The sequence below is a fragment of the Ischnura elegans genome, chromosome 3 (assembly GCF_921293095.1).
Source record: "Ischnura elegans chromosome 3, ioIscEleg1.1, whole genome shotgun sequence".
Classification (NCBI taxonomy): Eukaryota; Metazoa; Arthropoda; class Insecta; order Odonata; family Coenagrionidae; genus Ischnura; species Ischnura elegans.
Window position 1 is genome coordinate 44421796 of NC_060248.1, and position 13845 is coordinate 44435640.

At 40.4% G+C, this 13845-nt stretch overlaps 1 protein-coding gene across 6 annotated transcripts in view; it reads left to right on the forward strand.

Annotated features, from left to right (window-relative positions):
* The window catches only part of LOC124155721 (uncharacterized protein ZK1073.1), a 382687-nt gene that overhangs the window by 243257 nt on the left and 125585 nt on the right, over positions 1 to 13845 (forward strand). Inside the window, exon 1 of one of the 6 annotated variants that reach the window (XM_046529781.1) lies at positions 10837 to 11153. The exons of the other annotated variants lie outside the window; for them this stretch is intronic. Coding sequence (XP_046385737.1) covers positions 11145 to 11153 — 9 coding nt within the window. The 5' untranslated portion in view covers positions 10837 to 11144. Of the gene's footprint in view, positions 1 to 10836; positions 11154 to 13845 lie in introns of those variants that run through there. 6 annotated transcript variants of the gene reach the window in all.

Below are 13845 nucleotides of genomic sequence, written 5' to 3' on the forward strand. Positions count from 1 at the left end.
GGGCCGTAGAATTTGGTGAAAAATGGTGTGGATAATTTCCGCAACTATTCTCATTGGTAAGTGGAGCAATTTTTGTTCGTTCTTTGTGCTGTATGGTTAAATAATGAATTATTATGCTGCGTCTAGCCCAATGATTGGAAAAGCTTTATTTTATACTCCATAAACAGTACCAACTTTTTACTGACGAAGGTGCCGTAGACGATGAGGTTACTAATTATTCCAAAATAACCATCCAATTTTTTAAACTTTTTCCTTTGACCCGTTAGACCTTAGTCTATTTTGCTGAAACAAAATGCAAAAGGATCCCTACCGTTAATGCACCATAGAAAAAAGAACGAAAATGTCTTCTCACTTATTTTTTTAGTCTTCCTAGCTCACTCGAGCTTCCTTGTTCTGCTGTCACCGCTTAATCAATTTCATTCCCTCAGCTCGTTCCTTTTCCTCGCTCATCCTCCAGCAATTTGTTTTTCATTTGATAAATCCCGCCCAACGGCGCAGATTGTTTTTACTGGCGGGCTTTCTCCAGTCTGCTCAGCGGTGTAGGCAATATTTTTCTGTTTTCTGCAATCATCTTACGTTTGTCTCGTCCCCATATCTCAACTGATTTGTTCTACATTTAAATTTGTTCGGCATTATTTGAAACCAGTTTTTTTTTCGTTGAGATAGGGTTTGTAGGGGAATAGGAAAGGTGAGATGGACGGAGAAGTAAAGAAAGCCTCCAAGCAGTGTGGGTTAGGAAACTTCATCATCATATTGAGGATATTGAAAGTACATTAGGCCAGCGAGGAAATAGGGTCTGTGGATAGAATGAAAGGGAATAGGTCATAATATGAATTAAAGAAGGAACTTTGAAGTTTCGGCCTGTTTCCCTTCAGCATTGAACAATGTTGAAAGCCGAAATTATTAGCAAAATACTCCCTTTCAATCAAATTTAATCGGTTGAATGTCCCTAATAATAATAAATTTTGGTGTTCGTTTCCTGATCGGAATACCTTTTGCCGCCTTTAATTTTTGACGTATTCTCCGGCTCTACCAGTGTTTTTGCATTCGATTCCCAGATAGTTTTAATTTTACGTACTCGATTTCAGGACGACTTTGAATGCTGTTCAGGTAAGCGGAAGGGGAGGGGTGGAACAACAAGAAAAAGACTAACCGTTCCAACAAAATGTGGAATCAATTAATTATTTCCTCTTTTCCTCCCTCGTGCTCCGCCCAGCGGCGAGAGAATGAAAAAAAAAAGCTCTCGCTCAAAAGCTGTCTCGCCCCATATCCCCCTTGCCTCGGCTGAATGGGCGCACCGAATTTATTGGCTCAAGCGACGTCATTCCCCTCGTTTGTGCGTTTCCGAACGAAAGGGAGAGCGGCGGGAGGTAGGGGGCGCTTCCGGTGCGTCGTCGTTTTGTGGTGCTCCATATTTCCAAACACAGCATCCCTTTAAAAATAACGAACGACCAATGTAAACGCAAAAAAACGCTAAACATGATAAAAATGATCGGCCAGAGTTGGAGGATGGAAACTTTCGATTGGGATATCTGTATGTGCAAAAGAATATTTTTTTTTACATTTTCTCGCACACATTTTGAGATCTACCAACGTTTCTTCTCCTCTAAACAGAGGTAACGGGCAAAGATTCAGTTTAGCTTGGCTTCAAGTAAGTACAAGTAGAATAAACATCGTCCGGAATATTCAAAATACATTCGTAGAGTCAGATTGACGCACAAAATAGATCTGACGAGGTCTCCGGCAGAGGAGGAGAAATATGGGCCGTTCTTACAATTTGCGCGAGGACACCCAAAAATATTTTTGCTGCACTAATGAGGCGGAAGTTTGACTTGAAATTTATAGTCACTTTGCCATCTTTGATAATGGCTTCCGGGTGCAGCTGCGTGTTGCGCTTTGTCGTGCAAGCTTTCGCGACCGTTGCAGGACGCATCATCAGGCGATGAATGAAATTACGGAATTCGGTGGTCAATTAATATACTCGTCCACCTCCCCCATCCAGCGGAGTAGTGGGGGAGGGGGGCGGAGTTGACGTCAGCAGAACTCTCACCCCTGTCCTTGAGCGACGAGCGGACTCTTCTTGTCTAGCGAATAACCTTGTTGGTAACAATTCAATCACTTTGCCATCTGCCAATATGTTATGTTATCTGGGTAATTGTCCTGTTCATATACTTTATATAATCAGGTATTTGTTAGGATTAATAACAAATGCGTATGTAAATTTCTAAAGTGATGGTTTATTTACGATTTTCTGACCTTAAGTACTTTCTTATGTGCATTCAAGACTTGGATGGCACATTTGATACAAATTTTCAATAGGTATATCAAATAATTACTTAAAAAAGATATTTTCCCTAATATTTACGGTAAAAGACACATTTTCAAATGTCAAATGTCTTGTCAAATACACATTTTTAGTAGCTTTTTTTTTTAGACCAGTCAATTCGTAAACGACTTCCGTCGATTTTATAAGTCTCTATCAGCACATCGCACGCTACTTCCTGTCACCGCTAAATTTAGGGTGCTTTCCCTTGTAGTTATGGTGTTAGAATTGGGATGAAAAGAAATAAATATTTACACCTACAAGTACCCAACGATAAATACCGTGATTTGCGCATATTTTGGGTATTTGACTTCAATAGAGCCACTCCGCATGCAGTAAATTGAGTTCAACGTTCACCCACCCGTTGAAACGTCAAGTCTCCGACCCTGGGAGCTGTTGAAGTCTAGTTTCGCTTTCAGAGAAGAGATGGTGATAAATAAACTCTCCATATTTGTGAGGTGAAGTTGAAGTCCTCAAATATTGCCAACACGCTAGAGTCCACGCATCGTTTAGCTTTCGTGTCTCCGCATCTTTCCTTAGAATTTCGTTTATTTTTGCGAGTGATGCCCGGAATTTTTGCGGGATATGATTTCGTTTTCCATCACTCTCGCAGATTCATCATGCTTGATTTAAGCCCTCTGAAGTGTCTGTTTTGGCAAGAGTACTGAGGGGGTTCGGTTGATTTCAGAGAAGATCAGAGTGAAACCTGTTTCCTCGCGATCGGACTGAATTTGAGATGGAATTTGTTCTCGAATATTCTGGTGCTTCTGCGGCTGTTGAACGATAGAATTTCTATGAATAGATGCTTTCCTATGTATTGCCGTACGATTTTGATAAACTAAATTGAATATTTTCTTAAATACGATGTAGCCATTTTCTAACAAACTGTCTAAATATTTCGATGTTATTTCTCTCACAAAATAAATTTATTAATTCTCTTCTAAAATAAATCATCATGCATTCATTATCAACAGAATTTAACTGAAATATTTGTAATTTCATTTGTTATTGATTTGCGATGTTGCAATTGTATTTGATATGCCTTTGACGTCAATGATCGTTTAAAGAAATTGATAAAATAAATACAGTACCGTGAGCAATGCTTGCCAATTACGTTTTAGTGAAATTAACATGTTATATCCCTCAGTAAAATTCTACCGGAACTCATCTACCAAATTTACCGACAAATATGAAATTTTTATCTTTGTTTTTTCTCCCTATGCAGTGTATGTTTTTACGTAAGTTCCTACTTATGATAATCACGGATCCAAATATTCTGTTTTATGGAGATAAAAACGAGCTGGTAAATGATTTGCAGCGGGTGAGAACTTGCACTCGATAAAATGCGCTCCTGGTCACTTTGTTTTTGGAGCTGATGCGTAAAGACTTAGTAACATGCACTTTTCATTCTGCTGCCATAGTGATTAAAACTAAACCCTCTTACGTGTACATTTGAAGACGTTTAGGTATAACTTTCTTCCGTTACAATTCTGGGCTTATTCGTAGGTAATCACTTTGAAAGAAATAAATTGCAAATCTCCGCGGTATATTATCAACATTAAACCACAGTGGTTTTCCAAAAAAACACACTTGTGGTTTTCCAAAAAAAGGAAATTCTGGATCTTTTATTATAAATACCTAACTTGCCTTTAAAGGTACCTAATTTTATCGGCACAGTCCAAATATTCGTAGTGTCTGTATCAACCTTTAATTCGTGAATTCACCTGATCTTGTGCTCATCGTACAAGCACACATAGTATTTATCTCATGCTCTATAAGTAAAAATAACTATCAAATAAAGCTGAAGAAAACTGGTGATATGGAAAAAACGGAAATTCCTTCGGATATCTTCCAATGTGGAGAATTCTACTTTTATCTCTTCCTTTATGCTGGAAGCTAACCATATTTCTTTGAGTTGTAGGAGGTGAAGAGCAGAGATAACGGTAGAAAGATACCCTCAGCGCTCCAAAAATTCCTCCTCCGCCCACTTCCAGGAAGGGTGTTCTTCCACTTCATCCTTCTCTCTCTCTTCCATCCTCCACAGTGCTTCACTCATCGCCATATAACCCTTCCAAAAGTGCCAATTCCACCGTTTGCATTGCTCCCACCACGCCCTTGACTTCCCCGACCCCTTCTCCCTTGCCCCCGCCCCGTTTATCTATCCATTCAGCAAGCACTTCTCTCTCACCCGTCTCCTCTTGTTGTTTTGCCTTCTTCTCTTTTCGACATTCTCGAAATTTTCCCTTATATTATCCTTTTCCTTTTTCAACCCTTCCTCTCCCTCTCCCTTCGCCCCGCTATTACCTGTTTGAAATTCCTCAACGTTCCTTTTAAAGAGTAAAAATCCAGGGTTGGCTAATTAATGTAACAGAAATTTTTTTTACCATCGCTGACCGTTGTGAGATGGTTTAGATTTTTTCGGACCATTGTGAGATGGGGAGATGGTTTTAATAATAAAAAACCCAAGCTTAATACTTTTTGAGTTAATAGAAAATATTTTCTGCCCATTGAAGTCATAGAATGTCAGTTATATAATTGCAGACCTATCTATATTTTGCCCGTACATACATTGTTGGCGATATATTAGAATAGGTAAAATTTTGTTTCCCTGAGATTGGTGCAATGGATGTTTAATTATTTTGCCCCATTTTTAATCTATTGTAAATTAAATAATCTTCTCTAACTTAGCTTACTAACTGTGGGAGATATCTTTTCCTCGTTAAGAAAATAACGTAACTTTCTACCTCAAGCTGAGAAATATCATATACATGTAGTATTACCATGACAAAATCGCTGTTCGCTTGGCCTCGTTGATGGCTCATAGCTAATGAGGCTTGAATCGGTTGAAAAAGCAGTGAGATTTCCAATTCATGTTATTTCTCTAACGATCGCTGAATTTATAGCATATCTTTTCTTACCAAATCCCGCTTGCTGTCATGTTCCTTCCTCTAATTTTGAGTATTTACTACTAAATGCATAATAAGTATTCGAACCTTTGATTTTCCTATATTCCTTGTCGACAATAAATATTTATGCTTAATTATGATATGGTTAATAAGGTCATTGTTGTATTTTGTTGGTCAACATAGAAATTAAGCTATAATTATTCATTCCAAAGTTCTCATGTAATGGCGTACATATAACGTATACAAATGCATACAAAGCCATCCCATAAAATTTATTTTGAAAAATTTACTTTGATTTTCGTAGTAATTTTAGCGCTTCCTGATTTAAGTAACGCATCTATATACGTATGCTTGATATTTTTTTCATTCACTAGTCTTCACTCGCTTGTTCGTCTTCGTTTGCAACGCCCTTTTTCTAACCCTCCAGCGTACCCTTTAAGAATTTACCTGTGTATCCTTTTTCGTGTGGCCATAGGTTATATTTTTCTTGAATCCGGATGCTTCCCGGAAGTTAGGGCCCGTGATGCACCGGAGGTGGAAAGGGACTGCTGAGCAGACGAAAATTTCGCTCATATCCGCGAACCCTCATTAAATCTTATTTAGGGTTTTATCCCTCTAACTAATATATATCATCATCATCATCATCAGTGATTACTGTCCTTAGACAGGTTTCCACTGGACTTCTCTCCATCTTTCTCTATCCTGAGCAATATATGTATATAACACCCCGACATTGAGTTCACATAAATATGCAGTGAATGAGGCTTTAGTAAGTAATTTGCCTGCTGATAAAGCCTCTGCCAGAACATAAATATTGACTGTGGAACTACTATATTACTCTTTATTGTAACTGATATTTTAATTTAGATTTTCCTCAGATAAAGAGAAACTTTATGCGGACACCATGCTTTTTTCCTCCTCTTTATTGTGAATTTTTTCCGAAGATCGATTGAGAAAATACATCAGTTTTTCGACCACTAATGTAAAATTTTTGTTCTTCTCTTATATTTAATTTAAATAATTACTCAAGTTAATGTGCTACGAATTTAATAGAGTTCAAAATCCTATTCTTTCCTCCGTGGTGCCTTTCATCACATTACATCAGAATTCCGTTAATTCTGTATGAGGAACTCCCTTATGGCTAGAACCAGAACAGGTCCTTAAAAAATTAGGTGAAGCGGAAGGGGTTAGATATTTTTCCTATTCGCGTCGAAATCACGTCCATTTAAGCTGAGACTTAGGCGGCGCTTAGGGATGAGAGAGGGAGCTGAGTTTGCGAGGTGTGCCACCTGACACCCTGTGATCTTTCTCCGCCCTAACGAAGATGCCCTCGGCGTTGCCCATGGGTAACACACTCCCTGCCTTGCCCGGTCCGCAATTAGTGTGTGCCCGCAGTGGTCGCGTTACACACGGCGAGTCGGGTTCTGCTTTCAAACACGCACTCCCTGTCTCTTTATCCCTCACGTTCCGCACCCTTTAACACTATAATTTTTATTTATTTTATTCAGCTCACCAGATGCCGTCCCAAAATCTCCTACAACTAATCTCCCAAGATGGTGCTCACTCATTTATTGAGAGGCACATTTAGGAAACAGTTTTTGACGCTTCAACAGATGGATTTTGAAAAAAATTATTTGGGGTATTCTGCTGGAAAGGTGGGTCAATATAACTCTCTACGTCATTATGATTAGGTGTCGACTTATTTTCATTCTTAATACCCCCTTTGAAGTTGCTGTATCCCACTATGTCCACTTTTTAAGGTGGAATTTAGTTCTTCATTTTTACTGTTTTGCAAAACTAAACACGTTAATATATTAAACAATCCCGCACGCTCTTTGTAATTACGAACTCTTGCAAATAGTTAGGGATATTTTCCCTACTTCTGTTTAATTTATGTTAAAATATTTAAAACACACCTTATTTTCTACGGAGTAACTGTGCCAAAATATTGGTGCCAATTACTACTAAAGTTGATGCTTTTCACCCAGTTCTCTCTTATCGGCTTCTAAATTATCAGAAAATCTGAAAAAATATTTATAAAAACAATCGCATCAGAGGAAAGTTGCCTACAACGATCGCCCGCAGTCATAGCGAGTCGGGTTCTCGCTCTGATAGGATGCAAGAAAGGGTATGAGGAGGTGTACGCACGGATCCCTGGGACCCCGGGAGAGGGTCACGAGAGGATGACGGACACGCACCACGTGCCCGGGCTTCATTCACCCAACCTCTCTTTATGTCCTCGCATTATGTGCGTTCCCCGACTCTCCAAAATGCAGCGAGTTTCCGAGTACCGCGGTCTCCACAGGCGGTAGGGCTACACTCGATCGATTTGATTTTCTGACGTATTGCAAGTTTAAAAGCTAACCATATTATCGTCATATTTTTAGGGCAGACCATTTTCAATAATTCTCTTAATTTTATAGTATGAAAATTTTTGGTATTGAATGTTATTCAGAGGAGGTGACCAACGGCTGTGTTCATTTGCGTCTGGGAGGAAGGGTAGGAAAGGTAGGGTGGAGAGATACCCGGCGTTGGCATTAGCCTGCGTCTAAAGAAAGGATCCTAGAGGACCATAATTAAACGTCTCATCCGGCGGACGAAGTGGTGTATTTGAAATGCTCTCGACTAAATACACAAGCTGGGATAGGGCAGTCTCTGAAAAATCTCAACCACCGCAGGAATTCGATCCCGGAATCACTGGGAGGGAAGCCTATCAGGCACGCTTTCCCGATCTCTATGAATATATTTCATCAGAAAAGAGACTGAGGTAAAATTTTAAAAATTGAGATGAAGATAAATAATGACGAGTATCTATTCTATTTGCCCTAAAAATTTCAATACAGTAGCTTTTGTTTCAATGGGCAATCCTTAGGGAGCAAAATACTACCGGTTGAGCAGGATACAGATGAAGGTTCCAATACCAATAGGGTAAATGATTTTTGATAGGTCCACCGGATAAAGTTGCTATTTTAGCCAAAGTTCTGGAACTCAAATTTTGCCTCGTCTTAAGTGGAGGGTCATGGATTGCGTTAGTCGTTTTTATGCACGCGATGTTTGGTTTTCGGTGGTAGATTTTTTCACCAATAAAACGTATCTATATCTCTTTAGTTCTCTTTTACATGATAGTGCACCACCAAAAAAGTAGTTTGTAGGAATTTAATTCCACTATCGTTATCCCCTCAAATTATTTTCTTCATATTCCATTGATTCTTTAAAAAGAATGCTTTTCTTCATTATATTATTGATATTTCATTTTGAAAAAGAGATTTTAACCACAGGATTGAGTGATGATGCTTGTGTTTGCGTAGAAATATGTAGTTTTCTATTTGAATACTAATACATATTTGATAGAAAATCACAAGTACCGATATAGCGTAGCTATCACTGTAAAAATATAACCTAGGTATGCACTACACCATTGAGATTCTGAGTTATCAGGACATACATTTTGTGATTGAACTCTGTGTTAGTTCAATTAAGATTTTACCTTTTTTTACCCAGCTTCCGCGAAAACTGTTAGTTAAAAAAATATTCTTTGAGTTATACAAATACATGCAAGGTTACTATTATAATTAGTATGGGAGGAATTTGCATCTGTAACCAATGTTTTCAATCAATACTTGCGGAAAGTTGGAGACAATTATTTCTCTGATTCGCGCAGTCTCGTGGAAACCTAATCAAGGTATTGTTTATCTTTCCGTTCAGTCACCCAATACAAGAGCAAATTTGAGGAAGTGAGGACGGTTCAGTGTATCGATAAAAAGGTCAGCAAACATCTACAAAATTCACGATTTAAATAATGAAATACAAGGGTGACAATGATTTTCGCGGATGATTCGATTAAAGTCACCCTTTCTTAGATTAAAAGCAACAATTTTTTTAAGCAAGAAATAAATTATCCGAGTTAAAATGACAATCAAACATTGAGGAAGTCCTAAAAAAATGAAAGACGAGAAAACCTCTATAAAACCTCCATTATAAAGGGAAACAACTTAATCGGAAATATGTCGAGGCGGGATGGCTTGATGGATAAAATCATCTTAGAACAATTGGATGGGAAGAACGGGAAAGGAAGACCTCGCATAAAATATACGGGAAAGGTAATGAAGGTTCCGAAAGAGACGAATTCCTTCGGTTAAGAAATATTGGGTTATAATAAAAGGGAGCAGACAGGTACGTCAGAACATAGTATAATCAAATCAAAATTGTCATGGAAAGTAAGAAACCTGGATTTGCGCGTACTCTGAGTATTTTCCCAGAAATTAAAAGATCCGTGGTTCGATTTTAGGTCCAGGGGAATTCTTTCCAATCGAAAATATCGTGAATGTCACCGCCGTTCACGCGGAAGGTCTGGAATATACCTCAAACGTTATGGTTGTTGATTTTCAAATTTCTTTTGGAAAAATCTTACCGTTATTATAAAATGTGCGAATTGTGGTAGTTAGTTGGTTCACTTATCTCTCCGTCAGGGGTTCGCCGTGCGTCGATTCGCATCCTTTGGGGTGGCATCCCTGACCGAAAGGCCTATGCATTCAGAGCCCTTGCCTCCAACCCCCACGAGGGGGTGTGCGAAAGAAGGGAATAGCGGGCGGAAAGAGAGAGAGGCTCGGTATCTTTCTCTCTCTCTCTCTCGGAGAGAGAGACGGCGCATGCCCAGCAGCCCCCAGATGTCGCCACCCCGCCTAGCCCTCCCCCACACCCTCACCCTCCCCTCCCGGCCCGGAATGTTTTGCGGGCGCGGGAAGGGGGGCGTGGCAGGCCGGGGAGTCTCGAGGTGGGGGTGGCCGGTGCGTTCTGTTGCCGGGTGGCCTGCAATTGGGATGGCGAGGTTTTTCGATGGGAGGGGAACCGGGCGGGGTGGATACATACATACACACTTGCTCCTACATATATGTATACATCATGTATGTGAATGTGAGTGTTGGAGGTGTGGGTGGAAGGGAAGGGTTGGGAAATAATATGGCGGAGTGAGGCTGTGTGGTCGTGGATATGAGAACGCTCCGGTTGGATATCGCCGTTTTTATTATTTCGTAGGGGAAGAAGTTAGTGGGGGCTGATGTCTTGGAATTAGTGTGTGGATAGGTGTTTGTAAATAAGTCTTGCACGTGCGACTAGGATTTTTTCCACCTCCTCCTCTCTCCAGAGAGTAGATATTTTTTTGGGTCGAAAATAAAAGGGGGTTGAGGTAGTATTTTTTTCAACTCCTGGTTGAATAGAGAGCTGGGCGTGGACGTTGGATTTATGTATATATGTATACTTATACGGAGAGAGGGTTGTTTTCGCGCGCGCGACCCCTATCCACGCCCACTTTTTCCATCCCTAGGTAGGGCACAGTGCGTTGTGTCCGGAAGAGGAGTTGTCGCGGACTCAACTCTCTGCACCTCTGTATGTTTGTCTGTTCGCGTGTTGCGGTGTGAAGGACGATCGGTTGAAGGGTTAGGGATAAGGGGAGGGGGAGTGGGTGTCGTCTCTTCTCCTTCGCTCCCTCATCCTCCCGTTTATCCTCCCCTCTCTTCTCTCTCCCTGTACCCCTGAATGCCCCTTCTCCGTCTCTCTCTCTCTCCACCCACACCCTTCCTCTTCACTCCCTGGGCCTTCCGACTCCGCTAGTCTCCCGCGGCCCCTTTCAGTGTAGACGTGAACACCGGAAAGTACGCACGGGAAAAGGGGAAAAAAGCGATAGGTTGGAGAAAATAGAGGAGTATTACCTTTTAGTATTGTGGTCGTCGGAGAACTTTTCGCAGCCTCTTTCTCGCTCGTAAGAAGAGGGGTGCGAGAGAAGGGTGTGTTGAGGAAAGGAGAACCGAGATAAAATAGTGTGGGAGAGAGGGGAAGAAGAGGAGGAGGTGTAGAGGAGCTAGAGGGAGACAAGGATTTTCGTCAGTCACGGCGTCACCACAGTGGAGTTAGCAGCAATGGCAACGGTAAGCACTCTCGTAGTAAACAGATTTTCGAGTGTTTGCTTATTGGTGGGCTGTTATGTTTTTTTGCCGAGCTTTCTCCCTGTTTCGGTTTTTTTTGCGTCAGAGAATTGTGTGCCCTGGGTCGTGGCCCCAAGTTTTTGTCTTGTTTTCATCGGGTATCCGTGAAGGTCGGGGGTTAATTGAATATTTAGACCTGAGATTTCGTCGAATTTTTTGTGTTGAACGGCAAATTCTCTGCTTAAGCTTCACGGTCATGTTGCTTCCGCTTTTAAATACTTCTCGTGGGACAAGACGAACGGATAAGAACTCCTGCCAACTCTAGGCATAGTTGAGAATTGGTGTCTAGTTGTAGGTAAATAATCGGCGTTTCATTCCTGGGTTTCAAGGTTCTTATTGAAAGCGAACTTTTTCCCTAGTTTTTCATGCTAAAGTTTCAACCTCTCATTCAATAGAACGAAGTTGTGTAAAACTTAGTGAAAGAATGATTTCTCTGGAATCCTGTTGAATCTTCTTAAATTTGCCTACGTAAACTGCGGAAACAATTGCTGCGTTTTCGTCAACAGATTCTGATAAGTACGGTGTTATTACAGACCCTTGATATATCTTCGGCTATGTATAAGACATTTCGGGTATTACAATTCATGCCACCCTGCCCGCTTTACCTTGATAAACTTTTGATGATTGTGCCGACAGTTATTCGGATATGAAAATTAAACAGCCGGCAGTACCCATCTCATTAGAGTTTTACAAGTTTTGAATTTCAATGTATCGTCAGTGGGTTAATTGTTATCTCATCTCTGCCGGAGCATGTGTGGCTGCTATGAACGGAATTGAAGTTTACCAAAAGTTCTATTTTTATTCCTATAAATACTATTTCATCGCGTTTTGCCAGATGGGGTAGAGACTTTTCCAGCCAAATAAACAGGAGACCATTATCCCCGCTGACGTCAGTGACCTCAACTGCTGCTTGTTACGAAAACTCACTCCCGCGACTTCCGGAAGAGATTCCTTTTTTTGGATCTCCAGTGGTCCATGTCTTGCTAAAGTATGTGTATAAGACTGTGTAAGAGTAATGGGTATTCAGGATTATTTTCATTGCTGAATTATCGCAACGCATCTCACCAGATGGAATATTTTTTGTGTCGGTAATAATTTATGGAGGTGAATTTGGGGCTGTTATCTTCAGCAAATTTACTGCCTTAAAAATTATCACAAAATTGCGGAAAAGCTTCCGAGAGTAATTTCTGGACCCGATTGCGGTTTTTGACGCATTTTTACGGAGGAGTTGTCATAAAATCCGTAAATATTGTTAAAATAACGATTTTCAGTATTGTCTCAGATAATTTTTTTTTGCTTTGCTCGACGCACTTCATGGTATCAATGGCTAGGTGCTTAGCAGTGTTTGTGTAACAGTGAATCACATTGTGTTATATTTAAAAAAATGTACGTGAAAGCTTGGCAGTCACTTATTTACGCTTGTATGTAATGTATATTTTGCTCAACTGCGTAGGTTGGATCGGTGTGTGAAACCAGGCAGAAAGAATGGTAAAGTGCTCGTTATGGATCGGCCGGTCGCTAGGCTTTGGTCGGAGGGGGTGTGTCCCTCGTTTTCCAAGATTCGTACACCTGCCTCTCTTCTAAACTTTTTGGGCTCAACTCCGCGTGTTGGGCGTTTAGCACGCGTCTCGGAGGCGCGCTTACATTATTTCGGCGACGGTCGTGGTCCCACTGTTCTCGGGATGTGCTCGAGGTTACTTCGGGCAGGAATTTCGAAGGGGGAGGATTACGATGTAATCCCCGTCGAGGTGGATTTTCCAATGTTCGTCGTACGAAGGGAGAGGAGCCTAAAGTGTTTGCTTCACCGTGGATCGAGTTTACGCTGTTGTGTACCTTGAGACTGAGTATGGGGGAAAGCGTCCCATGTGTACGGAGGAGGGATTATCAACATAGCGTCAGTTTTGTACTACGTCCTGAATGGCTAAATCTAATGGTGATTAAAAAAATCTTTTCTCGCGTTATCTTGTGAGAACTTTGACTGCCTGATTACTTGTTTTTAAGGGGGGACTGAGGTTACAATAAAATAAATTGAATATTTATCTAATACGGAGAAGATATGAAAGTTTTTTCTTTGGAGGGAAGGTCTATAAGGAAATTCAGCCTGCCAATACTTCAATTTAGGAAGAAGTTGGTATAGGACTGATCAGTAAGGGCCTATTAACATTTTGGAAGTACTCTTTGCATATTACTTTAGTTTAGGCATTGGGATTTCCCAATCCATTTCGTGTGACTCGTTGCTGTGTCTTTTTAAAGGAAAAAGGGGACCATTAGCGGAATAAGGTTCATGGATGTAAATGTTATTAGTTTTTTCATAGCAATATCGTTTATTACCGCGTTAGGTAGTCTGTCTGGAGGCACAGCACTAAACTATAGTGGCATTTATTTTATATGTAAAATTTGTGACAAATATCGTAATTGAATGAGAAATGAAGGAAGCATAAAAAGTAAATATTTCATAAATAATAGTTTGCGGTAATTAATCTTCGACTTAGCGAGCTATACTATTTGGCTCCTCCAATTAACGTTATGTGTGTGCGCATAAAGGGAGGTAACCAGATTGACGTTTGAAAGTTGGTTGTGAGCTTTATACGAAATAAAATGTTTATGTTCTCAGTTTTAACTGTGTCTCTGACAA